This window comes from Nelusetta ayraudi, unplaced genomic scaffold, assembly GCF_046127955.1.
Source record: "Nelusetta ayraudi isolate G7.1 ecotype Tasmania unplaced genomic scaffold, CSIRO-AGI_Nayr_v1 ptg000090l, whole genome shotgun sequence".
NCBI lineage: Eukaryota > Metazoa > Chordata > Actinopteri > Tetraodontiformes > Monacanthidae > Nelusetta > Nelusetta ayraudi.
The window spans coordinates 2,541,471-2,568,330 of NW_027466140.1; the positions used below are offsets into that span (position 1 = coordinate 2,541,471).

General features: G+C 46.4%; 1 protein-coding gene across 4 annotated transcripts in view; it reads left to right on the plus strand.

The window, feature by feature from the left end:
• mid2 (midline 2) overlaps positions 1–18,176 on the plus strand; it is a 124,957-nt gene extending 106,781 nt beyond the window's left edge. For all 4 annotated transcript variants that reach the window (XM_076046366.1, XM_076046365.1, XM_076046364.1 and 1 more), the window contains 3 exons: positions 1,934–2,095; positions 14,424–14,631; positions 14,953–18,176. In XM_076046366.1, coding sequence (XP_075902481.1) covers positions 1,934–2,095; positions 14,424–14,631; positions 14,953–15,397 — 815 coding nt within the window. In that variant the 3' untranslated portion in view covers positions 15,398–18,176. The remainder of the gene's footprint in view (positions 1–1,933; positions 2,096–14,423; positions 14,632–14,952) is intronic.
• Positions 18,177–26,860: the final 8,684 nt, after the last annotated feature.

The window sequence follows — 26,860 nt, forward strand, 5'->3', positions numbered from 1 at the left end:
CTCGTGTCAGCGAGCGCCCTCCGTCTCGCCGGCGAAAATCGGCGGCGGCGCGCCGCCGTGTAGCGACCTGATTTGATTTAGCGGAAAGCGAGAGGTGCTGTTCACATCAAAAGCTTTCGGAAACGAAAACGAAAAGCAGCGTGAAGCCCCGCCTACTTGCATGCCCCCCATTTTACACCAGGTGCATCTGAAGGCGGGTGGACGGCCGTGAAGGTTACCGCAAGATCCTCAGCTTCAGATGACGGCGAACACAGCGGGCGGTGGTTTGTTGTTTTTTTTGTTGTTTTTTTTCCCGTCATCTAAGAAAAGCGGCTCAACTTTTTAGACCCCCCCTTCATTCATTCTTAACGCCGCCGAGCCTCTTTTAAAGGCGTTATTTGCATCCTGTGAAGTATTTATATTTACAAGCAGACTCCCGGACATCACTTATGCATGCTGTTGCCATCTCGCTCAATAATTCACCATGTATTCCTCACCAGAAGGGACGCAAAGGGCCAGTGGCCCTGAGAGCTTCTCTCTCTCCCCCTTTTTAGAAATTTATATTTCCCCGAGGAGGCAATGAGCGGTTTTATCTTTACCTTTAACTCTGCAAACATTTACCTCCGCCGCCGCCGCGCCGCTAAATGAGGCGCTGTGTTTGTTTGGGCAGCCTGAATCCGGGAAGAATATTTCAGCTCGTAGTAAAAGGAGTTCTCACCTCTGGTCGGCAGCAGCTCTTGAGGTTCCTCGTTCTGCGATACGTTTGCTTTTTGCAGGCAGTGTTGACGTAGTCCAAAGCTGCAATCCCCCCCCCGAAAACAACACTGCTGCGCGTCCAAGCCCCTTTACTCTCCCAAAACCTTCATAGCCGCGTTCAGGCTGCCAGCCAAAATCTGATTTTTAGCCCATCCTGGTTGAAACCAGATAGCTATTTTGTAGACTGAACAGTCACAAATCACATGAAATACTATTGTTGGAAGACAGATTGAAACCACATTCGGGAGGCAGTTTCAAATAACATTTGGACAGATGCGTATCGCCTCCGCTCCAACGTCTTTGCTACAGCAACCTGTCAGATGGGTCAATAATGTGGCCCAGTCGGAACAGAGCCATTTGGACCCTTGCTATGAACAGTGTGGACAGTCAGCCCTAAAAATTTGAGGTTTTGAGAAGGAGTCTGATTTGAATCGGATTCGCCTGCAGGCTGAAAGTAGAGAGAACCTGTCGGTGATGCTGAATGTTCTGATTTATTTACATCAGCTCTGGAACGAAACCCCCAAAAAAAGAGCAACATTTCCAGTTAATTCTTGAAGTTATTCAACTTCCTACAGCAACAGCAAACCAGACCTGGGAATTCATCTCATCCTCCAGAAACCACGTCACGTGGCCGAACAGTCAAACGGCCCCAGCCTCTTTAAATCAAAGCGCTGGCACGCTCGGGGTCGTGCTTCCATATGCGAGCGATCCGTGAAGACGATTGCAGCCGTCTGCCCCGCGGCATCGACTGCGCTCGGCACGCCGCCGTGTACACACAGCGATCTTAACGGGAGCTTAGCCAAACGCACTGTACCGCCCGAGGGCAGCACGGCAAGGTAAACCTGACAGTGAGGTAATGGGATGGATTTTTTTTTTTTCTTACGGTTCATTTTTCATGTTCACCCTTTGCGTTTGCACAGCGCAGAGGTCTGCCGAGGTGACGACTCTCCCGCTGATGAAATGTAACGCGCTGCTTCCTGCTGCCTCAGCGGGACTTGGCGCGGCGCTGTACGCATCTTGCAAGCATCAAGCAGCTCACTCAAGTTGTGTCTCTCTGTGTGTGTGTGTGTGTGTGTGTGTGTGTGTGTGTGTCTGTGTCTGTGTCTGTGTCTGTGTCTGTGTGTGTGTCTGTGTCTGTGTCTGTGTCTGTGTCTGTGTGTGTGTGTGTGTTTGTGTGTCTCTCCCGTGGATCCATCAGGTTTGTACAACTCGGCAGACAGCTGGATGATCGTACCCAACATCAAGCAGAACCACTACACGGTGCACGGCTTGCAGAGCGGCACCCGCTACATCTTCTTTGTCAAGGCCATCAACCAGGCGGGGAGCCGCAACAGCGAGCCGGCACGCCTGAAAACCAACAGTAAGTCCAGCCTCCACACGCCTCTCTCTCTCTCTCCTTCTCTCTCTCTCTCTCTCCCCTTCTCTCTCTCGCTCTCCCGCTGTCAATCCATATTTCACACCCTTTTAAAATTTTAAACCTTCGATAAGTTTTAAATAATGCACCATCGCTGGCCGTGGCTGTAAGTGCTGCCCAGAGTCTCTGTGGTTTTGGATCTGACTCGGGTTTCCAGCCCTGACGTTAGAATGTCATAAGAAAAGAAAAGAGGGAGGAGCTGAAATGTTTTGCTCCGATCGCTGCTTTTTTATCGTCCCATCCAACACGACGCCAGGATGAAGCGGTGATTTAGATTCATTTGTACCGACGTGGGCGGTCATAAAAAATCTCCTGTTTTCGAAACCCAACCAGGTTTTTTAGGAAATTCTTGGCACTTATTTTGTAGTATTTTGTGCTAAAAAAAAAAAAATCATTGGCGCCATATTAATATTATGTTCACTTTGTAAAAAGAAATCCGTGTTTGCTGGTTTGATATTTTCATGCTGGTTTCTTGCAGCAAATTCCATCTCTTTCTGCTTGATGTACCCTGTTGGTTTGTCTTCTGTTTTTTTTTTTCAAATCACAAAAGTTGGAGACGAGATAGCGAAAAGCAGCTGAATTTAATTATAAATTCAGCTGCTTTGGATGGGTTGTATATCGTCTTCTGTTGTTCATATTCAGCTATTGGTTTTGAAATGAGGACTTAGGTTTAAATTCCCAAATCCCGTCTCTCTGTCAGGATCCATAATTTGTGTCAATCCACTCAAAAATCCAAACTTTTCAAAGTCCGGGTCGGCAACATGCCTGAAAGCAGAAAGTCGACCGCTTGTTCAAAAAAAGAAAAAAAAAATGCTACCAAACAGTTGAAGAACAGTTGCGTTTGCCAAAGGAAAATAATATTTCCACTACTCCTCTGTGGGCTATGGCTCAGTGGCGGCACACAAACCTCTGGGATATTGCTAATTCATGATACGCCTGAGGGATGCTTGATAAAAATTTCAACGTCGACCTTAAACCGCTGCGGCGGTTGGAGCGCAGCAGAAGTGGAGCGCGTGTGACACGTTGCCTCTCGCCGCTGTCAGGAATCTGGCGCCGGCATTTAGGATCAAGCGTAATCTGAATGCACTCCGCCGTGTGAAGTAGTGTGTGAGGAAACCTGCGGCGCCGCTGGGAGGACTTCTCCTTCTCTCCATCCCGCCATGTCTCGTACACTCATTCCGGATTCTGGTTGGTCAAAACAACAGAATCTCAGAGAACTTTCCCCCCTTTTTTTTAAACATCCTTTTTAAAGTACAAATCTGGTTCGTCCTCTTTTAAACTGAAAAAATTCTATTGTCACCGAGGAAGAGCACACCAAGGAACGCTGATATTCCCTGCAAGAAAGGAAAGAAACTGTGCAAGGGGAAAAAAAGGGGCATTTGGGTGGAATTATTGGGGATGATTGCCAGACGTGCTTGGGACTGATTTCAGCAGCCGTCAATCAAATAAATAACAGAGTTAGAGGCGTCGTTAGTGGTGAACCTAACAGAGAGCTGAGTCTGCTGCTCCGCTCGGCCGGGTATCGCTCCCCTCATCATTGTTTTTCCGCCGCGGCAGGAGGCTGTAAAGAGTGAGCGCCGCCTGCTCGGCAGCAGTCAGCAGGCTGTCAGGGAATTCAGCAGCTGTACGCGTCAGATATCTCCGCCGGGGATTAGCGGCCTGAACGCAGACATACGGAGTCATATATGACTGGAGGAAAAACTGATATTACACTGTTAGATGTGTGTAAAGAAGTCACGGTTCCGCGCTTAGGTTCACTGTGACGGCTTCCTTAGCCTCACAGCTTCCAAAAACAGCCCATTGTCAAGGTCATACAGCTGCTACTGTTAATGATTTTGTCCTAATACCTGATGGCCTGGCAAAGTCAACTGTTAACAGACTGTGTGGGGAAGCACAGACTCCTGGCCAGTGTTATTGTTCTTCAACCGTATCTTTTGTACAGTTTTTACACGTTCAATTTTTCAGTTAAATGTACAAATAATGTGTATATTGTGTGGCAGAAAAATGCCTTGTTGGTGTCAGGGGTCGGAGGTCAGAGTGAACAGACTGGTTGGAGACCACGGAAAGGCAACAATGCCTTTTATAACCTCTGGTTGCAACCCCATCACGCAAAGTGGCTACTCGGTGCATTTTATAAAAGACCCAGAAATTAAGAAGTTGCCAATGCAAACAATTCAGCAAAACATAAAATTTTAATGTCTGTTTCACAGCTTAGGGATGCACGGAAAGGTTTTTTCATTGCAGTGTAGTTTTCCTTTCTTTATGCAGACGATCTCTCACCAGATCACTTAGGCAGCATGTTTTATGCTAACAGGACACCTGGGCAGACTTCTAAAGTCTTCCCCCTTTTATGCCGACGTTCCCAGTTAAAGATGTTTTATAGTTAATAGGGGGAGGGGCCCTTTAAACAGGCCTCCGCCATCTGCCACTTTCAAATGAGCCCCTTATCCATCAGACATCGCAAACTGTGTGCTGCCCCGGTCCTCTCCACCGCCACCCAAAGTCAAACTCCTCCAGACATGCACCCCCCCCTCCTCCCCCACTCCACCCCCCCAGGGGACTCACGCTTTGTCCCTGCTTTAATTTATTTCTGGTGGCATTAGAGTGGATTACTGCCTCAGTGCAACGTGGGCACGACACGCGGCTGGGGAGCGTCTGGAGGTGAAGCGCCGGGTATCTGGAGCCGCCAGTCGGCTCACTGTCAGCCACGCTCGCGACTCTTAACGGGCGCCGTATAAATAACATTCGGCAGCACTTCAATTTGTAATGTCCTCCCTCGACACGGATAAGTGGAATGAGTCTATACCACTGGCCTTTTTTTTTTTTTTTTTTTTTTGTCACTCGCTGCCGCACTCCCCCCATCTCGTGCCACTTGAGCCGAGTTCACTCGGGGCTTTGTTGCCACGAGTGTTGTCAAGATTTTAAGGAAGGAACATGAGCCGTTTGGAGCTCATGAAACGATAGCAAAGGTTTGTTGTTTTATAATTATCTTGTTAGATGAAAGTTTTCTAACAATTTTGTGTCTCTAACTTGTTGGTGAACTCTGAAGAAGCAGGAAAACTCTACGCACTGCTTGTCAGGAAGCGTGTCCTAAAATTCACAGTTCGTTAAATCAGCCCTGTGTGATGTCACAAAGGGCACGGTACCCTGCTGAAGACAACTCCCTCCATTCAGTTGTTCATTTCAGCCTCTAAAACCACCTAGTTTATGCCTCCTTCCAAACGTGTGGCAGGTCCAACAAAGTCTCCGCTTTAGCAGGAAGCTAAATTGAGCAGTTTTGGAGGAGGCTGTAAACAGAGGGCTAAATGCCCAGTCGGGTTTTTTTGTACTTTTCTCGATAATTTCTGATCGACAATTGCAGGGGACAAATTTTGCACTTTTGATAACTTCATCTTTAAATCCATCTGCCCTCAACAACTACTGGCAAGCACGATGACGATCAACCATCAGTGATGATGAACAGAACTCTGGTGCAGAAGCTGGTGTCATCACGCAGTGGAACTTGTCCAACCTCAGACGGCCGCTCGAGGCTCCTGAGCTCTTGACCTGCGTTTCGTTCTGCAGCCAAAGTTTAGAGCGGATATCACAGTAGCAGAGCAGCCGCTGTCTAAATCTCTAATTACAGTTTGGAGGGAGGGGAGGCTTCATCTTTTTTTCTTCTTCTTCTTCTGTCACCAGCCTTTCTCTTCTCTCCCACTCACTCGGTCGTGGAGAGTTGGAACACAGATTAAAGTGCCTCGCTCGCCTGTTTGTCTGACTCCAAACAGTGTCGCGTGCATCTGAGGTCCCAGCGACGCTGTTAACAAACATCTCCCTTTGATCGGCTTATTAGGTGCTGGCTACGAGCTGCGCTGGTGAGCCTATAAGCTGGCAAGCGCAAACTTCTATCCCCGCGCCTGAACTCCGTCTTTCTGTCTGCGGCTACATCGGAGGGTTTAGCTGTCACTTTTGAGAAAGATGAGAGACTCCGGAGGCTTTCGGCTTTAAGCTCATCACTTTTTTTTACTTTTTTTTCTCCTCTTTGGCAAAGGCTTGCCAAGCGAAAAATGAGGCGGCGGGTGGCTCAGACGCAGGAAACTGCACGCGTCGCGCTCTTGTCTTGGTGAAACGAGCGTCTCTTAAGTGCGACCTCAAAAATCCTGCAGTGTTTTTATGCCAGAAAAAAACACATCTATAAAAATGTATATATTCTCGCAGCAGCAAGTACCAACACCACACTAAATCTGCGGTTCATCCATTGTATTTGCTGCGGCCACATGCGTGTTTTCGGCCGTGCCTCGAGAGCAACCTCAGAGAGACGCGCCGAGGCTTTAGATGTGAACGAGCAAAAAGGGACGACCGTGTTGAAGCCTGATCCCTTTTTTAACTCGCCTTCTTTTCTTGCCCTCGAACTCTCCGTGTCCCTCGCTCACCCCTCTGCTGGCGCGCTGGCCTCTCTTACCCACGGCTACGGCATATGATCTGCTCTTCTGGTGCCCTCCCTCCCTTTAATCTTTTCGCCATCTGCCCGTCGTCTGTCAGTTTTCCCAGGGCGGATCTTTTGTTTGTTGCATTATAACACAAGATTAAAAATTACGACCCGTTGAGTTTGGAGTTTGGATAATGAGCAGCACTGAGAGAGAGAGAGAGTGAGAGAGAGAATCTGTCTGTCTCTCGATCCCCAAAATTATAACCATTAGAAAGGTGAAAAAAGCTGCACAAAAGGGTTCAACTTGACTGTGTAATTTTGTTAGAAAGCATAAAATTTGAGTTTTGATGCCAGTGGCTACTTTCAACAGTGGTCCATCCTGAGACTGGTTTTGATCATCAGTCGATTGATCCTTAGAATGCAGCATCAAGGAGAGACATTGCGAACCAGTTCTGTAAGATTCACTCGCCGCAGGGCGACGCTGATGCTTCAGACTTTTTCTGTTCATCCGCAGCTTCACTGGCGTTGCAGTCACGCGACGATTTCCCGAGGCTTTAATTCTGTACGAGTCCACTCTGATATCTTGACGCGGCTAATGGAAGCGGAGTGCCGAGTGTGTCCTTAATGGTTTTACACCTCCGCCGGAGCCGAAGTCTCACACGCTTGAGTCAACCTGGACGAAAACGGCGTTTAAAAAGACACGGCGGGGGTCTGGAAGCTTTCAAGAGGCTTTTTTCGGGACCCTCACTCGGCTGGAACCACTCATTGAACTCATCGTACGGACCATCAGCGTTATCGCTGATAGCTTCCCGCGGCGAACATGCGAAGCGACTCAGCTCGTCCTGAGTGAGCCATGAATTAAGGATGGCAGGGGCGGGCGAGGGGGAGAGAGAGAGAGAGTGTGTTTGCAGACGTGCAGGGAGGAGGCGCACGTGTGTGACTTTTATCACCACGACCATAACTCTGCATTAACCCCGCAGCGAACCAGCCGCCGGCTTCCTTCTGCCCCGCCCGTCCAAAAGGGAGCCAGAGTTACGAGGGTCGGCGAAAAGTGGCAGATTGAAAGTGAGAGGGGGGGGTGCGGGGGAAGAGTGTCGGGCGGACGGCAGACAGCGGATAGCTCTTTGCGGGGATGAGTGTCTGCAGACGTGAGTGCCCTCAAAGCACGACGCCGCCACTTTTTACCCATTAATACGAGCCGGGCCCGAGCCGAGTCGGCACGACGGGCCAAAACAATTTTCCATCTCCCCACGCGCGGACTTTGAAATTCAGGTCAAGGCGTGAAAGCCCCATTGATTTGCACATTTCATTTTTTTTTTTTGCTCCCGATGACAACACATCCCCAACCGGCCTTATTACACATGCATCGTCCGAGCAGTTTAGCAAGAAAAAAAAAAGAACAGACAGATAAATAAGTCTCTCTAATCAGTTCAAACGCGAGCGTTTATCCCGTCTGCAAAAGTTCAAACTTCTCGCCGACAGCTTCATAACCGAACTTGAAGCGGCATAATCGAAGGTATTCATGAGGATAAGAACAGATTGGGCTTGCATCCAAATTTGGTCAGTGTTTGCGGAGCCAGGGAGGGTGCATTCGTTATTGCGGGCTGCTTTTATTAGACTTTGCCTTGTTTGTGGGGTTTTAATTGGCTGTATGTGTAATGAACTCACAGTCGCTGTGGATGAGTGGAGAGGAAAACAGTTTTCCAGCGCCTGACTGACTGTCAGGAGCGGGAGGATATGTAGGTCAGAAACTGTCAGCCGTCTTCCAGTATTATCATGCACTCTGCGTTGTGCATCCTTCAGTGTGCGCACGCAAGGCGGCCGCTGAAAGCAACCGGAGCTGTTCAAGGCCCTGACTCGACTGCACATCCGCATGGAGGTCACACGACGGCAGGCAAATTAACGTGAGATTAAGATTCCGCGCAGGAAAAACCTCTGGAGCTGATATTGAGACTCTTTGGATGCAATAGTTTTTGCAGGACTCCCCTCAGCTACAAATGATGTATGATTTCCTGGTGACAGTTCCATTGTAAAGTTGTAGGATGGTAAAAGTTCATTAATCCATCTGCTTCCCAAATTTACCTCTAGAATATGTGGTTACATAAAGTTTACAAAAAACATCAGCAGAATATATCCAAAAGATGAATTATAATGAATTAAAGGTTTGCTTTTAAAGCGTGCGTGTCTAAGATTTAGTAGCACCTAGTGGTAATAATGTGAGCTGCAGACAATGTTAATGTTTTCTGTTTTCTTATGTCCCGCCTCAACTTACAACTTTCTTACACCATCTGTGATGTCAAAATGAAATCACAAAAGCCTCATTAGATCCATGTTTTACAAACTTTTCTATTCATGTTATGTTAAATCTGTTTATTTTTCGTCAGTTTGTCTAAACAGAACCATTCATGTGTTTCATTCCATGTCAATATCCACCAATTAAACAAAAAAAAAATATGATTCAGCACAAGTTCATGTCCACCACATTGATGTGTTCTGAGCTGAGATATTGAGGCTGAACATCTCAATAGTTTTTGTGCCTTGAGGCTCTACATTTGCCCCAAAGCAAGAGTAGAATGCCTCCAAATCGCACCATACGCAACTGTAATTTTAGCACAACATTCCAAAATCAAAAACTGTAAAGTGGGACACAAATCAGCACTTAGGCGGCTCTTGATGAAGCGGCTCCGCTGTTTGTGCTCGGGCTCTATTTTAGACGTGCGCTTTGTTTGTGCCAAAAACAAAGCTAATCTAAATTGGTGCCGGCCTTCCCTTCAGGCGGATCCAGCGCTGACAGTCAAACACTGGACTGATGATTCAATCATGTTCGTCATTCTGGGACCGTTTCGGGCGTCTGCATTGTGTGTACACAGAACAGGAAGTTAGCGAACGCTCCAGAGAGCACGTTTGAGTGCGTTGTCCAAGTACACATGTTGCGTTAGCAGCGTAATCCAGGCTTAAGTTATCGCACGTCGAGGAACCCCAAAGGTGAACGTCTCTGGCCTCTGTGGTCTTGTATTGAAATGCAGTGATATTGCAGTAGTCTGACAGTGCCAACGACTTCATGTAATTAATACTGTGTGATCACAATGTCCTGGTTGGATCTTATCAAGTGGTAGTGAAGACTCCCACCACTGCCTCCCTGCAGTTCCTGTTTGTTTCTATCATAAAGTCTCGTATTGTGTCTGCGCCAGAAAAGAACTAAAATATTGAAATATCTGGGAAAATTAAGCAAAGATGCTCTTTTTGGTTGAAGAATGTTGGCTCATTAAACTTAGAAACCTCCCACATACTGAACATTTGAAGATCTTTTTCCTCCCCTCATTTCTATTCTGTTGTATTTTTAGAACTGGCTTGCTTGAGGCTGAAAGCTGCAGTAAATCCTTGATTTGAAAGCTGCCTCCCGTTTTCAGCCTTTGAATGCCGTGACGGCGGCTGACGTCTCGTGCCGCTGCCTGTTTGTCGACACCTTCTTAGCTCTTCTCGCCGACCGGCTGATGAACCGCCTCCGCCTTTAATGTTTGTTTTACCAAGACGAGACCTCCTCTTCCTCCTCTTCCTCCTCTTCCTCCTCCTCCTCGGCTCTCGGGCCGCCTGAAAGCGATTGATGCCGAGGCGAACTCGCCATCATGTTACGGTAGCCGGAAGAATGCAAAACAAAGTCTCTCTGGCGTGGAGAGATCAGAAGACTGCCGTCATCGAGGCGCCGCTAAAAATCGGTGACCGCAAAGGTTTTTCGGCGCAACTCTCAGAGGAGCCGTGGTTCGGAAGAGAGGCCAGAGAGGAACATCAGAGGCTTCTCGGCGACGCTCGTCGTTTGCGGACGTTGGGGCTTGTAATTACCCACAAAACAGTGTGGGGACTCTGCGTGCACACGCAGCCACGCTGACGGCTGCACCCGCCGCACGTCCCGCGGCGCCACCGAGCGTCCTGAGCCGTTGTAACATGACTCATCCATTATTAATGCGGCTGGTGTAAATCTTTCAGCCGCCTCGCGAACCGAGCTCGGACGCTCTTGGAACGCCGACCGCCATCGCATATGGATCAGTCCATTCGAAGCCAAAGTGGCTCATAGTCATGAATTTTAATTACACGGAATGATTTTTTTTTGTTTGTTTGTTTGCTTGATTTATAAAAAAAAAAACAACCTCGCCAGGCATTGCTGGACCTGCGATGATACAGAGAGAGCTTGCCGTGTCCCCACTGCTGCTGTTCCTGCCGCGCAAATTGTTTCGCTACGTAGCGAAACAGCTCTCACTTTCAGACAGCCCCCCCCCATTACAGAGGCAGCTCAGTTCATCCCACAGCAAAAGAAAAGGAAAGCGTGGAAAAAATGTGAGCCAAATCGAGCGAATTGAAATAAAGTCGATTACCCAGATGCTATCCCACCGCGTGTGTTTCACACAGGGGGCCCCGGCGAGATGAAGCTCCAATGAAATTGCCTTTTATAAATGCCCTCCCAACTGCAAGCGGCTCTTTTCATTTTCTGCCTCTCTTTTCTCCCTCCTCCACCACCCTTCTCTTCCCGATACCGATTCCCTTTTGTGCGTTTTACAAGGTTCCATTAAAAGGCTCCCGGGTTCATAACAAGGCGCCACTTGAAGGCAGTCAAAGAGGGAGCAGTTATCACCTCAGCAGACAGTCACAAGCATCTCTAATTACTTGCGTGTCACACAGCGGCGGCAGACTAATGGCAGACGCCGTCGACGGAGCGGCGAATATCCTTTATGACTCCATTACCGCCGTTTGTTTTATTTATTCCACATAGAATGAAATAGCGCATTTAGCACTTGAAGGCCGCCACTGTTGCACTCGGGGAAATAAAAGAACAAATACCGCTGAGTGCTTTCGTCGCCCAACTTCGGCGCTGTTGATGTTTATGGCTCCATAAAAATGAGGGCGACGGCGGCGGTTCTTCGTCAAAGCCGACATGAGAGATTATTCTGATTGTTCTAGGGCGTCGCGTCATCGCGTCACTTGGCAACAGTGCATATTGTGTCTCGCTCATCCATCAAAGGGCCCGCAGAAAGAGTTTGTTAAGAGGGAGTCAAAATTGGAAGGTGATTGGACGAAACCTTCTGTCTGTCCCATTCAAGCGGACTGATTGCAAAGTTTGTGTCAAGTCAGGAGCCTGGAGGCAGGACCCAGATGCCGACCACTCAAAAACCTGAGATAAAAAGGTTTATTTTTGACTATAAACAAAAACCAAACTAAGGGAGTCCATTAATGTAACTATTAACAAGCAACCAAACTGGGAGATTTAACAGAAAAACAGACAAGGCGAGTGCAAAAGAACTAGTAACAAAGAAAAACCATGGGCAACAGACCTGAAAGCAGCTGAACACAAAGGGGAAGACAGGGACAGTGTGCCACAAAGACAAAGGGAGACAATGCTGTGTCTCAATTCAGGGTCTGCATCCTTGAAGTACGCATTTTGAAAGGACGTTGCGTCATAGCACTGCGCGAAGGCTCGTCCCAATTCCCAAGGGTCCTTAGGACGCTCAAAATGCGTACTCGGAATGCGCCCTCGTTTTAGCCGATTCCAAGGATGCACCGCTACTATCCTTCGCGTACTTATGTATCCCATGATGCTTTGCGTGCTGCTGCACAGCATCGTGAGATCTTGAGAAGTCAGCTCAAATTAGCGGCATGTACTGGTAAAGACACTTCATATAAATTTCAGTATTGAAATTTCACATAAAATATGCAGGAAATACACAGAACATGACAGTTTGCTCTGCAGGTTAGTTTACGACAGCCACACGAGCCGTTGTGACCTTGTGCTTCTACCTGGACAGTCAGGTTACGCTTTTCTTCAAGGCCCGACCTCTCTAGTGCCTCCTCCCTCCTCTTTATCCTCCTTGATTTGATGCGGGAAAAATAAACAAGTTGAATTTCAGAGCTGAAGTCTCAGGGTGCTGCTGCCGCTGCTGCTGCTGCTGCTGCTGCTGCTGCTGCTACAGTGTCCACTAGCCTGAGCTTGTTTTTGTGTCATTTCTCCGCATTAAAAAGACTCCCCCCGGCCTTCCATTCAAAACAATCCCTCTCGATCCCTCTCGGCCTCCTACTGTACGTCTGACCGCTTGCAGGCCAGAGTTTGCGATCCCGCGCCCCCACCCTCATGTCCTCTGCCATCACGTGTGTCCCCCTCCCGCCCCAAAAAACCTCCGGCCCCAACCTCGGCTCCGGCTCCGGCTCCGGCCTCGGCCTCTCAGGAGTCATCCCCTTTGGAAAGGCATGACAGAGCCCCAGTGTTTGGAAAATGGCTGCGCTGGCAGCGATAAGCAGTTCAAAGAAGGGAGCGCATTAATGTAATTGGCTGCCAGCAGCACATTGGCCTCGTGGTCTCACAGCCACATGTGGTAACACACACACACACGCAGACTCGCCATGTGGATTATTGGAGGCCAGTGTGTGAGGGAGGAGAGAGGATGAGAGGGGATGAGAGGGAGAGAATGGCAGGAGAGAGAGAGAGATGAAGAGGAAGGGTGGCTGGAAGAGGGAGGTGGGGAGGGGGGGTGAGTCGGACTGGGGGTGGAGGGAAGGTGGGGGGGTGATTGTGACTCATTAAGCTATGGGGAGGCTCAAAAAGACGGAGAGACGAAATGAGAGGTGTCAGAGTTAAATGTCAGGTCTGGAAGGAACGTGTCTGACCTCCACCATACACACACACACGCACACATGCACGCACGCACACACACACACGCACAGGAATTTGCCAAGGAATTTTCTCCTGCCTGGTATTATCCCTTTGACTTCTCCCCTCGTCCTCACTCCCGAGCTCCTCGCCCTCCTCGTCTCTTCGGCTGCCACCACTCACCTACTTTTTACCCTCTCTCAATTTTCCACCAATTACGGCCAAATTACCGGTGTCACTCCAAATTGAATTGTCGCGGATAGCGGCGTTTTCCGCGGCGCCACCGCCGCCGCCTCCGGCCCGGGTGGAAGTGAGGGCTATTTCCTTCAGCTAATATCCCAGTCTGTGTGATGGGAGGCGAGGAGGAGCGCGCCGGGTGGCTTCCTCCGCTGTTGTGAAATGTTTTCCCCCACCAAAGGCTTGCGGGAGGCTTTGAAGTGAGGACTCTCTCGCTGTTGTGTTTCAAACATTCTCCTCTTCTGCCTCCTCTCCCGGAGTTCTTCTTCGTGCACCGCTCAAGCCCACTTTCTATTTATTTCTTCTCCGGCTGCTCCTTTAAAGTTCTTGCTCTAATTTTTCTTTTTCTTTTTTCGGTCCCACTCGCAGCTCTTTCACCCTCTGAACTCGCTGCTTCATAAAAGTCTCCAGTTATTATTTATTAATATTTGCGGTTACACTCTCAGGCATGCAAAGTACTTATTCAAGTATCGGGTAGTAAAGTAACTATTAGTAGTAAACTATCAGTAGCTACATTTCCATGACTTTGCAAAGTTTTTTATTGCGACATTTAGGTTTTGTGCAATTCTGGGGGTAATGGTAGCTCGTGGTGAGCATCGCCAAAGACAAGATGACGGTGATGTCACGATGCCACATTCTTGTAATATAGTTAGGGATGTAACACTTTTTAAAATAAAACAGTGACTTATCTGACTAATCTAAATTAAATCTGTCTCTGCTTTATTGCTCACAAACTCAGCAGCGGTGTTATTCGAAGTCCTCCTACTACTTTCTTTCTCGTTGAGTCATGCATCTTGCACATGGAAAACAGAACTTTTACAAGTCTGTGCTCACATCTAATATGTCTTAAAGGTGTAAGACGACCTTGTTTGACCTTTGACCTTGCCTCATGTCTTGAGCCAATATATTTCTTGCATAATAAACAATAGCAGTGAACTTTGCCACCGCGCGCTGGCTGACCCGACCTACCCCCCCCCCCGTCTGCCTCCCTCCAGGTCAGCCCTTCAAGCTGGACCCCAAGACGGCCCACAAGAAGCTGCGCCTGTCCAACGACTGCCTGACCATGGAGAAGGACGAGAGCTCCTTGAAGAAGAGCCACACCCCCGAGCGCTTCAGTGGCACGGGCTCCTACGGCGCCGCCGGGAACGTCTTCATCGACAGCGGCTGCCACTACTGGGAGGTCCTGCTGGGAGCGTCCACGTGGTGAGAAAACACCTCGCGCCAGCTCCGCAAAGCGAAACGTCTCCTCCTTCTTCTTCGGGGAGTTAAAATCTAGGCTGCAGGGGGAGAGAAACGCTCGGCTCATGCGCATGCAGCAGCGTGCGCTCCCGTCCTATTTATATACCTCTCACTAATTGGCTCGGAAGTAGACTCCTTCAACGTGCGGGGAAAGGCCCGACGGGCCCGCGCGCCTCTTTGCCGTCCTCGGCATGAGTTAGCTTGACTCTGCAAAGGGTTGCGGGGGGGGGAGGGCTCCGCACTCAGATCATTAAAGCATTAAAAAATTATTTCTCCCCCCTGCAGGTACGCCGTCGGCGTGGCTTACAAGTCGGCCCCGAAAAACGAGTGGAGCGGCAAGAACTCCTCCTCCTGGGTGTTCTCGCGCTGCAACAACAACTTCATGGTGCGCCACGACGGCAAGGAGATGCTGGTGGAGGCCAGCCTGCAGCTGCGGCGGCTGGGCGTCCTGCTGGACTACGACAACAACTCGCTGTCCTTCCACGACGCCATGAACTCCCAGCACATCCACACGTTCGAGATCTCCTTCCTGCTGCCCGTGGTGCCCACCTTCATGATCTGGAACAAGTCGGTCATGATTCTCTCAGGCCTGCCCGTCCCCGACTTTGTGGACAGCGTGACCGCTGATCTTCACGAGCAGCAGCAGCAGCACCATCAGCAGCAGCAGCAGCAGATGGGCCTGTGCCGGCAAGACTCCCCGTACTTGACGGGGATGAAGACGTGCCACTGAGAGAAAGGGGGGGGGGGGGCTCCCGCAGAGTTCAGAGCTCAGGCCTGATGACTGGAAGGTTGCTTCACAGCCCGCGGGGTGCTGGAGTTCTGCATCCAGAGCGGAGCGGAGCAGAGAAGGCACTTGAGTGTTCCAAAAAATATTAAAAAAGAAAAAATATGCACACCAGTCTGGAAAAATGTCAGTCCTTTTAGTTTGTAGTCGCAGATCCGTCAGCAGATGGGAAACTGGTTTGTTCATCGCAAAAGTAAATACAACTGATTTTCTATTCTTTTTTTCTTCTTTTTTTGCCATGCCCAAATTTATTGCGGGCTGGAACTTTTAATTTGACCATGAAAGGTCAAACTTGTTGTCCTCCTGATTCGTCCGCCAGGCGGAATAGAAGCGAGGGAACGTTCCCGGCCGCGTTTCGCTGTTGGTAGTTTCAGCACGTGAGCAGAATTTGCACTAGTCTGAGCTAAAACCTGATTAGAGACATCAATTTGGATACGCTTCCTTCTTTTCATCCAAACACTTTAATTCCTCCAAATTCGACTGCGTCTTCCCGACGTCCACTCGCCGCCTCTCGTGGGCCGGATGCCACCACCTTGCTGACACAGGCGACTCGCAGGTCTCGCTTCACGTGCTGAACGCTCCCGACTTCCAGAGAGTGAAGAAAAGTCTCTCGCGAAATCAATGGGGATGAATTTTGCATCATGTGACTACTCCAACTTGTATAATAAGAGTTTTATTGAATGCCGGAGGGGAACGGGTGTGTTATTTATGACAGAGAGATGGTTTACTTTTATTGATATCTACACCTGTTCATGATGCACTTTGTAATTAACACTTTTATTCCCCGCCCCAGTGTGAGAGTGGCTGAACTAGGAGGCAGGAGCCCAGTTAAAACTCTGGCCGCTGGTTTATAGATAACTGAGTATGATTTAATGAAAGTGTATTGCAATAAAACCATTCAACAAAAAACAATGATTTTACTACTAATCTATGTTGTATTTTGCAAAAAAAAAAAAAGATTGAAAGGTTTTCAGTTTGGAACACGTCCCTCCCTCACGAGTCCTCTTGGTGGCTTACAGTGACTTTATCCTGTCTGGAAAAGGGATGTGACTACGATGTGTATGTGATTTCTATCATGATGAATTTACGATTAGCCTTTCTTTTCTTTTCTTTTCTTTTCTTTTCTTTTTTATTTCACTGTTCACGGAAGAATGGGAGTTCAACCCGTTAACTTGCTGTGTGTCGGAATGTCCTGGCATGATCGTGTTTTTCCTCTGTGATTCGTCAACACAAACGCACTCAAACACTCAATACCGTGTGGCATTTCATTTGGCTCGGCCTCATCATGATAAATGCATGAAACACTGTTGTGTCCCACGGCGGCTCGCTGGCTAATTATCAGCTTCTCACCACCACCTTGTTGCTTTTTAAGATGCGACTCACTGTCAAACTCTTCACTTCATTCTTGGACTGGGATTAGAACGCCTTGTACCTCCGGGACATTGCGTGGATGTGCATTTGTGCGATGGTTCGGGCTCAGACAATCAAATAAGTACAACAGTTTATGCAGACTGGGAGGAGGAAAAGGGGGGAGTCAGAGGGTTTTGTACCATTTCATTTTGAACAGACACGATTAGGCCCGTGGCTGTGTTCATTTGCGCGACACCAGTTTTCACACGTCACTTTGAATATTCCAAATTTCCTCATCTGTTTGCGCCAGCAGAGCGATATGCTCGGAAGGAGAATGATTTTGATTATTTGCATACTGATGGAGCTGGAGCGAGGGCCGCTGCTTTTGAAAGCGAAAAAGATTTTGTCCTCTACGTTTTATTCAGAGCCGACGCGTGTTTGATGGTGATGTGTGGAGGAATTTCAACAGAAAAAAAAAATAATAATTCAGAATTAACACGGGACGGATTCGAGGAGCAGCTTGTTGTCGTTGGTTTTTTTTTTTCCTCCCTGTGTGTCAGGAGGATGTGTGATTGCTACCTTCCTCCCACCGACCCACCCATCTCGCTGAATAATGCCAGGCTCCAAAAGGACATGTGTTGATTTGTGATCCGGACTGACAAGCTCATCTCATGTGTGCAAGTGGGCTTGGCTGGGTCATTGCATGACGATGTGACCTTGCTGCAGGTTCATAACTTTTTTTTTTTTTTTTTCCTCCCCCGTCTTATCTTCACAATGACGTCTTTTTTTTCCCCCCCGACCGGGGTCATTTTTATTCGCAAAAAAAACAAAAAAGAAGAGAAAACATGACGAGAACACTCGGAAGTGTCAGTTGCCATGCATATCAGGTAGTTTGCCGTGCTCTTACTTTCTTTGTGTCACAAGTCAGAACAGTAAAATATATTCAGTGAATGATTTTCAGTAGATATCCGCTCCCTGTAGTGCAGTGTAATACCCTAGAGACAATGCAATAGCTTTTCTTTTTCTTTTACTTTTACTTTTCTGTTGGTGTAACTCGGGAAAGTTTTTTTTTTTGTTTTTTTGTTTTTTGGTTGTTTTTCGTTTTTGCATTTTTTTTCATAATACCCGAGAATTACAGTTCTACACCTCTTTGGACCTTGATAAACAGCACAAAAAGAGCTGTGTTGCTTTCATGCAAGGCTTTCTGTTTCTGAGAGAAGAGAAATAATTTAAACCAGAGAGGAATATAGATCATATGGGGGAAATATATATTATATACAGTTGTACAATATGCTATATATATAAATATATATATATAGATATGAACCAATGTTATTTATGTGAATTCAAGTCCAATAAAAAGTCTGATCCTAAAGGTGTTGGAGTCACAGTTTCTCTATCTTGGGAATGTGTTTTTGTTTTTGATTGAACACCAGTACAATTACAAGTATACACTAGTGGTACAAAAAATATTTACCATTCTACATATCATATTTAAATCTGAGCTGGTGAAGGAACTAAAACGTGTACAATTCCGTGTGGTCACCCATCCAGAAAAGAGCAGATTAAACATTTATTTAAGAGTCAAAATATTGGCAACTGGGTGATAAAAAAGGCAATACTTTGCCAAGCATTTAGTAAATGAGCAGACAGGCTGTGCTGTTTAAACTCTGCTGGAGGGTTTCATGTTTTTTTGTTTTGAGATTAGAAAGCTGCCCAGATTGGCGAAAGCAGCTTCGGAACCGCCGGCAGCGGCAGTTTGAAGTGGGGATAGTGGGGCTGCACCCTTTTAGCCCTCATCTGTCATCATTGGTGTTACCGTCTCATTAGCAACACAGTAGTGAGGTGCAGAGGTTCCAACACTGCCTGAAAGCAAAGCTCACAGACACACTGAGCTTAACACAATACACTGACTTTCATTGTAGTGTTTTTCCAAAGAGGTTCGCAGAATGGGGATATCATTAACTGTAATTGCCAAGGCATTAATATGGAAGACATTACTATGAGAAATTGCTGAGAGCGAGCATATAATTTGACCCTGTGACACTCTGGCTATAATGTTAGCAAAGAGCAGTGACATATGATCTCAACGCTCAGTGTCCACACTGCAGTCTCTGCTGAAACGATGAATTACCTCCCCCAGGTGGTCTGGATGACATCACACATAATACATCACACACAGTGACCTTGCAAAGTTCGACCTGAATTCACGCAAATGTTTCACCCAAAGGTGAAGCACTGCAGGTTTCCTATGGTCACCTCCCAGGACGGGATGAGTGAGAGTAATGTGTTTTGTTTAAGATTGTATTATAGGTCTGCCAGTGAGGATGGTGCATCTTGCCGGCAGGATGATATACACACAGAATCATCAGACACAGAATAAGCAGTAAGTGGAACAACCAAGACTCTGTGGTGCATCTGACTCCAGATCAGAGGGTTGCGTGTTCAACTCTTGTCATGGTCATGTCTTTTTTTTCTGGCATCAAACCTAAATAGATAAAAGTCAGGCTTGGCTGTTGCAGCGAGGTTATTGTCTAATAAAATAATTGCTGCTTTCTCACAAACATGGCAGAGAATGGAAAACAATGGAACTATCCCAACCAAAAAAGTGCACAGGGGTGTTGTGGTCAGAATCAAGGTGGGTGTGAGGCTCATCAAGCTCCTAATCAGGAATTAGTGAATGCACCTGTGTTGGTCTCTGCTGGTTTGGGGGTTTTGTTTTGTTTTGTTTTGTTTTTTTCTGAAACAAATTTTTGTGCGTGCGTGCGTGTGTGTGTGTGTGTGTTTGGTGGTGGAAAGAGGATGGGAGGGGAAAAAAGGGGGAAAAAAGGCAAAGGCTTTACCAAATTTCTACACTCCATAACCCACTTGTAGTCACAATTGTGAAGGCACCTGTGTTGGGATTACCCAGCTGAAGATAATCAGTCTCACTTGTCTATGAAAAGGAGCAGATGTCTCTTGTTTGTGTGTGACACAAGAATGACACCATCAGGGCGGCGGCAGGTTCCATAAAGCTGGTTTGGTGAAATGAAGGAAACTCTGGGTTTTCAGCTCTGGTCTGTTTCACAAAGAGGGGTAACTGAGTTTTCGCAGTAACACTCTGACTCTATTTTGGTCATTGGCAGCTTTGAAACAACAGGCCCAAAATTTCTTTATGCCTCTCCCCTGAAACACCAACACTTCTCCAGTCACTGTCATGTTTAACACACAAGGTTGGTGAGTGTCACCCTCCGTTGGAATAAATGGATGCTGGTTTGATTGTGGTTGACATTGGTGGGGTTTGATTGCGTGAGTGGGTGAGGATCTGGGTGGGTGTATCTGGGTGAGTGAGTTGGGATGTGGGTGGCGGGGTGGAGAATGGTGGAAGAGTTGGGAGCGGGAAAATACACCGTACGCCAGGCATGGCTAGTGATTGAACTGACATTGGATGGCAGGGTATGGTTAATTTCAGCCAATTTAATGATGAATCATCAACAAATTACACAGTCCAACACATTGCTGGAATAACAGTAATATATCTCCATCTCTCTCCGGATCAGAAGATCACACATTTTCCAAATTACAGTCAGTCAGTCAGTGTCTTGCTTGAGTCAACAGTGAAAGAAGATAAAACTCAGGTTGAATTGAGGAAGAAAGTGCCAACACAGAGTTTATTTTCTAATGTATGATTGTAAGAAAACATTAAGTAATTGGTCTTGGGACCTATTTAAAAAGAAAAAGTCAATTCCTACATCGAGATCAGAGATAGGAAGAAGGATCTCCAGTCAATACACCGTTTAAAGCCGTGGAGCTGCTATTTCCATCCTCCTTTGTGATTATCTGGCACTAAAATGTGATGCTCAGTTTCTTTCTGCTTTCTCACTGATCAAGCCATCTAGCAAGCCATCCTCAAGCTATAATTACATTTCTAATTGCAGAATAATTTGGACTCCCTGTGTAGCTCGTTAAGCCATTTGTCAGTGAAGTCTCTAATGTGGCGCACACAACTCTCTAATTACACTAAATGAAAAGTCCACATGGCGCGCTACTTTTCCCACTTAAAGGTTTGACTTGTCCACGATGAAGCATTAAATTGATAACACCATTTTTTTTAACCCTCACCCTGGCAGAAGCCGTTCGTGTTCGTCTTTTGGCCGTGTGGTATTTGCGACATGTGGTCGAAGTGCTTCCTTCGCTTTTGAAGGGGTTGGATCGGTCTCGTGTGACTCGCCCAATTAGACAATTTTGCCTTCCCGTTTGACTCCACACAGGGGTTGGCTGAGCTGTTTGTCAAGAGCCAAGCAAGCTGGCAGGATACCCGCACTGGTTCCCAACTCTATCAGCTGGAAAGTGATTCACTTAATTTTGCCATCCTGCTATGGTCGCGCTGACTGAGCAGGTCAGTCTGAACGATGATGAATACAAAGAAAATGCAACTTACATCTGGGGAAAAAAAAAAAAAAGCGCTGACATCTCTTTTTATAGACTTCCTCACAATTTGCATACACTATTTTCACACCTAAATGTTTCAATCGGCAGCAAACCCACCCTGCCTCCTGATTTAATCCAGATAGATCAGCCAATTTGACAACCATGTGTGCAGCTGGATACAATAATCTGCATTTTTCCCCTGGGAATCATTAAAGTATTTTGATTATAACATCTGTGCTGACTTCATGGCCCTGTTTGGCACTCAGGCTGCAGCCACTCCATAGATAGTTGAGTGATCAGAAATAAAGCCTTTCTTTCCTTATATTTGGTTAATTCTTACCAGTAGGAGGGTGGTTTAATGTTTTGTTTTTTGTCTCTAGGACAAAGTTGACTTTTGACCCCATAGACTTGCATGGCATTAGACCATGACGGCATCATGAGAAAAGGTCCAGCTCTTGATGGAAGAAGAGCTATGAATTCTGTGAAAAAAGGATCTAAACAGGCTGTGGATCATCAAGTCCACTTGGCTCCGCTTCTATCAGAGACGCTCCCTCTCCGTCTGACTGGAACGCCCGACCACACACACAGATATGCAGCGAACACACAGTCAATACCTCCAACAATCTCTGACGTTGGAATCGATCACAGCGGCACCAGTGACATCTCTGAAAGGCTCACAGCTGAAAGACGGTGATCTGTACAAAAAATAAACTTTGAAATGGAAGTTGGACGCCTGCTGTTTTTCCCAAATCTCCTCCTCCTTCTCTTTGTCTCCTTACAACAAGTCCTGCTCTTCATGTCAATATAAATACTAATTATTGGAAGGGGAATATTTTTAAAGAGAAACTATGAGTGATATTTGCTGCATGATTCTTTTTTTCTACCTTTATTTAAACAGCTTCAGGCTAATTGTGACAGTTGGATAAATGACTTGTAATGTGTTACATGGTGCGCAAGTAACACTGCGTGTCATGTTCTGTGTATTTACTGTTTTATTTTGAAATCTGTTTATTCTGTTGTCAGCGTCCTTCGTTTTACTTCCTGTGCTTATTTCTCAGTGTTTCACCTGTGTCTCGTTCTCCCTTAATTTTTCTCACCTGCGTTCCCCTGCCCTAGTGTATAAAGAGTCCTTCGAAGGACTTAATATAACTACAATATTTATATGTAATTCTGTTCTCAATTTTCTTAAAGCAAATACTGTTTTGCCATTGTGCATTTTAAATGGGCAAGAGGAGGGAGAAGTGAAGATGCCCCCGTGTATCAAAGGCTGGTTCGGCTTGTAAGCTCATAAACCACAGAGGCTGTGGCTGATTGTCTCAACTCACGACATTAATAATTCTCCGGGGAGCGATGGTAATCCGAAGAAACGACATCCTGATCAGTTTGTTAAACGTAGATTTGCCCGTATCTGATGCTGGCACCCCAGAGCATCCATCTCAGCCCGCGTGCTATCGCCTCCGCACATGCCCACGTCTCCCATTTATCAGGCCATCTTTCATGCTGATGAAAGCCCATTAGTCGCTCTGAGTTTTTCAAGATGACATGTTGACTTAATTGGATACAGCTCACACCCGCTGGTCCGGCTGCTCCTGCCTGGAGATGCTGACTAACAGGGTGGAACCAAGAGGGCAGATGAATAAAACAGCGCTACGGGCCCGCTGTGACACCACAACAATAAAGTCTGTCTCCCGAAGCTCTTCTTGCCTGATCAGAGTGTGTGAGAAGTTCTGCTTCGATTTTGAGAATGACTGAGAGGCCCCCAAAAAAAGCAAAAGCATCAATGTCCGTGCCTCTCATGTTGTTTTTTAATTATTTGAATTTTCTTTACTATAAGTCCCCCTTTCAAATCCGGACTGCAGTTTTGCATCTTAGCTTGCATCTTGATATGTCCTGTTGTTTTTAAAAGAATTTGACCGGTCAGAAGCCCGGGAACACATGGCGACAGAAAAATGACTAAAATACCATAGAAGAAGTCTTTGAAAAATCCGACTCATCTGCTGAATTATTTTCATTTTCTACCTACAGAATCACATCATTCACAGATCATTGTATCACATCTATTGTAATTCAGATCAGTACATCATTTTGACAAAAAAAAATAAGTACACTCATAGTTAACATTATTGGAAAGGTAATTGCTTTTCTTTCCTACTGTGCTCCAACTGATTGATGTTTCCTCCTTGGAGCTGTCAGTTACAGAAAAATATGTATTCTTGGCACTCCTACCAGCAGCCACGCCAAAAAATGCTTGCACTTTAATGGAAGCCAACCGATGTAGCAGAGAGAAAATAAAGGTTAAAGGAGGGTGACAGAAGGGCTCTTCCCTCACTGGACAGAGGACAGGTAGGGAAACTTTCTCAACATTGTATCAATCTCAATGACAACATTTCAATGTTTGTGTCCCATTAAAGCTCCCACATTGTGGGTTTGTTCACCACACACAAATGTTTTCTGGCAGCGATGTGCAGCTCCAGTCTGTCAGTGACTCCACTGTTTTCAGCTGTGGAAATCAATTGGCCCGTTTTCTTGAGACCTTTGCCAGTATTTTTGTTGGGTAATTGATACCACAAGGTTGCTGCAGTCACATTGAAAAACAGTCGAAAAGGTTTGCATGGTTGTTGCTTTCGTGGTCAAAATGACAGGATCGTATTTTTGCGCCTTTGTCTTTTGGGCTTTTGTCATAGTTACAAAAGAATATTTTTTGTGAATGACAGCTTTGACCAGCAGTTTCTCAGTACCGCTTCTCTCTATCATTTGCACACAAACCAAGAGAAGTGGTTTATGTTGCCCTGGCTGCAGCGCACCAGGCTTCACACACTATTTCACACATTTGACATCCCAGAAATTGTTGCTCTTAGTGAACCAGGTGGTGAAGATCTCATTTTTGCCTGCTGCTTTTCCTCTCCCGTCCACTCTGAGATATAGGTAAATCTCGACCAGAGACTCCTGACTGCAGCTCCATGCACACTCACTGCCAGCTGCTTTGATGCGACCATGGTAACGCGTAGTGTAATTCACACTGGGTGCAGACAAAAAACCAGCAGGTCGCTTACGGTTCGCTGGGCTTTGAAACCAGGTCAAAACCTCCTGTCGTGCCCACTGAAAGGCCTCCTCAGGCCAGAGAGCTGCTCTGCTGCCATCCATACGCTGACATTTCAGTGCAGTCGGCATCAAAATGTCACCATATGAGGCACTTGCGTGTGTCATGGATCTTATATAGTTTCGCTTATGTATAAGTGTGTGCATGTTCCTTTACGCCTCGTCCCTGGGGCCGGCTCAACTGCTGAAATCTGTCAAAATACATTTATTCGGCATAGCAAAATTAATTAATTCACAATTTCTTTCATGAAGGCAAAGTTGTTCCTTAACACATCACTGGCTGTTTGCAACAATGAATCGGCCTTCGCTCTCATAAACACTACGATTCGCTTGCTTTCGGACAGAGCTTTGGCCTCGTACAGCTAAAGAAATGCTGCCTCCTATATTTTTTCTGCTGGAGCCTCGTTGGCCCCGGGGTTTCACAACGCTTTTATTGTTTCTGTCTTGGCTCTTATCTGTTTGCTGCACCGTTCCATTCCCCCTTTAAGGCCTTTTCTCCCCATTTACTTGTTACTCCAGAGCTACTCATATATATTTTTTTTTTCTTTCTTGTGTGAGCAAACTTCCAATGGTACATTGAGAATTTTATTGCCGACTTAGTGTGATTGTTCTCAGCAGCCAGAGCAGAGCAGGTGTTGGACAAATGGAAAGAACTGCGAGTGAGGGTAATTGAAAAACGCTGCATGCGGTGGTGGAAACCAGTCAACTCCCACTTCAATTTTGATATCAGAACTGAACACGTTCATAACAATTACTCTTAAGGCAATTGCATTATGCCCGTGATTTACTTGATTGTGATTCTGTTTTACATCTACTGCATGAATATCCATGAACAGAATCTCAGAAAACCAAATGCCCGCATTAGAAAATACTACTGTCTTGTAGTCAGGACGGTGACCTTAGCAAGGAAGATCAAACCGCTTTCTCTCTGGCAACTCCCACCAACTCTTCCCAGGGGGATTCAAACGCTTTCACTCCAGCCTTCTCGCAATAGAAGGAAGGCAGAAGTTATCTTATGTGCTTCACCGTATCTGTGAGGGAGAGTCCGGCAAAAACTCATTCCCGTCGCTTGTATTCACAACCTCTTTCTTGCGGTCATGACCCAAAACTCATTTGCCCCAGGCCAAATGCCATCTAACTGCTAACGACGGTTGGGAGCATCCAGGCAAAGAACAGAGGACCTCTGAAGGACGGTGATGCCCCCTTGCTGTGTATAGAGGAAGAATAGACAAACACTATACCAGCCTGAGACAAAAATGGAACAAGAAAATACGGAATCGGTACTGAATTAAAAAGACCCTGAACAGAATTTATGGATATTTTCACTACCACCACCAAGTCAGGACGACAATTTTCTCCAAGGCAGGTACCCAGTTTGCAGGGAGAAGGGACCCCTAGAGCTAAGAGCTCGCTTAATGCAGTTCCATGTATTTGTCTCCTTGTGTTTGAATTTTTGCCATGTGTAAATGTACTGCGGTGTACACTGTGATGTGTGTATAAATCCGCTAATCTATATCTCCACAACTACAGTTAGAAAACAGCTTAAGTTTGGGCTCCATTCTGGTCGCCAGAATGCCAGGATATCACATTTCAATAATTGTCTCTGTATTGGAACAATGTCATATTTTTTGAGTGTTTCGTGCTTTTCTGGGAAAATGGGCTGATCACCAAGAGAAATTGTGTTAGTACTTTAAGTTAACTGTGAAGCTGTCTTGCTAGTCAAATAGTTGAACTAGGTTTCCTTTTAAATAGTGAGTTGTGCTGAAAAATATGTTTCAAAAAAGTTTTGAGCAATAAGTTGCAATACTCTGATTAAAAGGTGTCCCTCTAATTCTTTGAGCAATGTGTTTTTGCTGGTGTGAATTGCATCTTGCATTTGACACATAACAGCCATATCTGCACAACGCACAAATCCATAATTCAAGCTGTGCTGTTGTTGTTTTTCCCCCACAAAGAGCCTTCATACAGCGGCAGACTTTTCATGCCGCATGCTCTCATGCTTTTCAATCAATTCCCAGAGGACTCAAAGGCTATTCTGAGAGAGAGGTCATGTTGGAGGCACGCCACCAAATTCATGTGACGATTTTTTTGAGAGGCCTACAGTCTTCTATTGACTCCTCTGTAAAACTTGAACCAGCAATACAGTATGTGGCTTTTTCGTTTCATCCTCAGTTTAGCTTTGAGCATTTCTCTGTTAGGGACTTAATTACATAACAGATTACCAAGGCTTTTTTTCTGCACTATTCCCAGTTTATTATAAAGTAATTTAATCTAATTGGCCGGAACAGCTGAGGAACAACACTATTAGTCGAGCAGGGAAAATAGCTGGGCTGAGGTCATTTTCGATGCACTGGCTCCAAGGGCAAAACGAAGATGGGTCAGGTTTGTTTAGTGTTGTTATTGTGTGCACTGTGTAGTCATGTACCTCTTTATGTAACGATACGTGAGCCTGCAGCAGCAGCTGGAGGATGAAGTCAGTGAGATGGAGTAATGAGGGCGCACGACCTCTCCAAACTCCCACATGTGTCAAATGTAAAGATGAACTCTCAG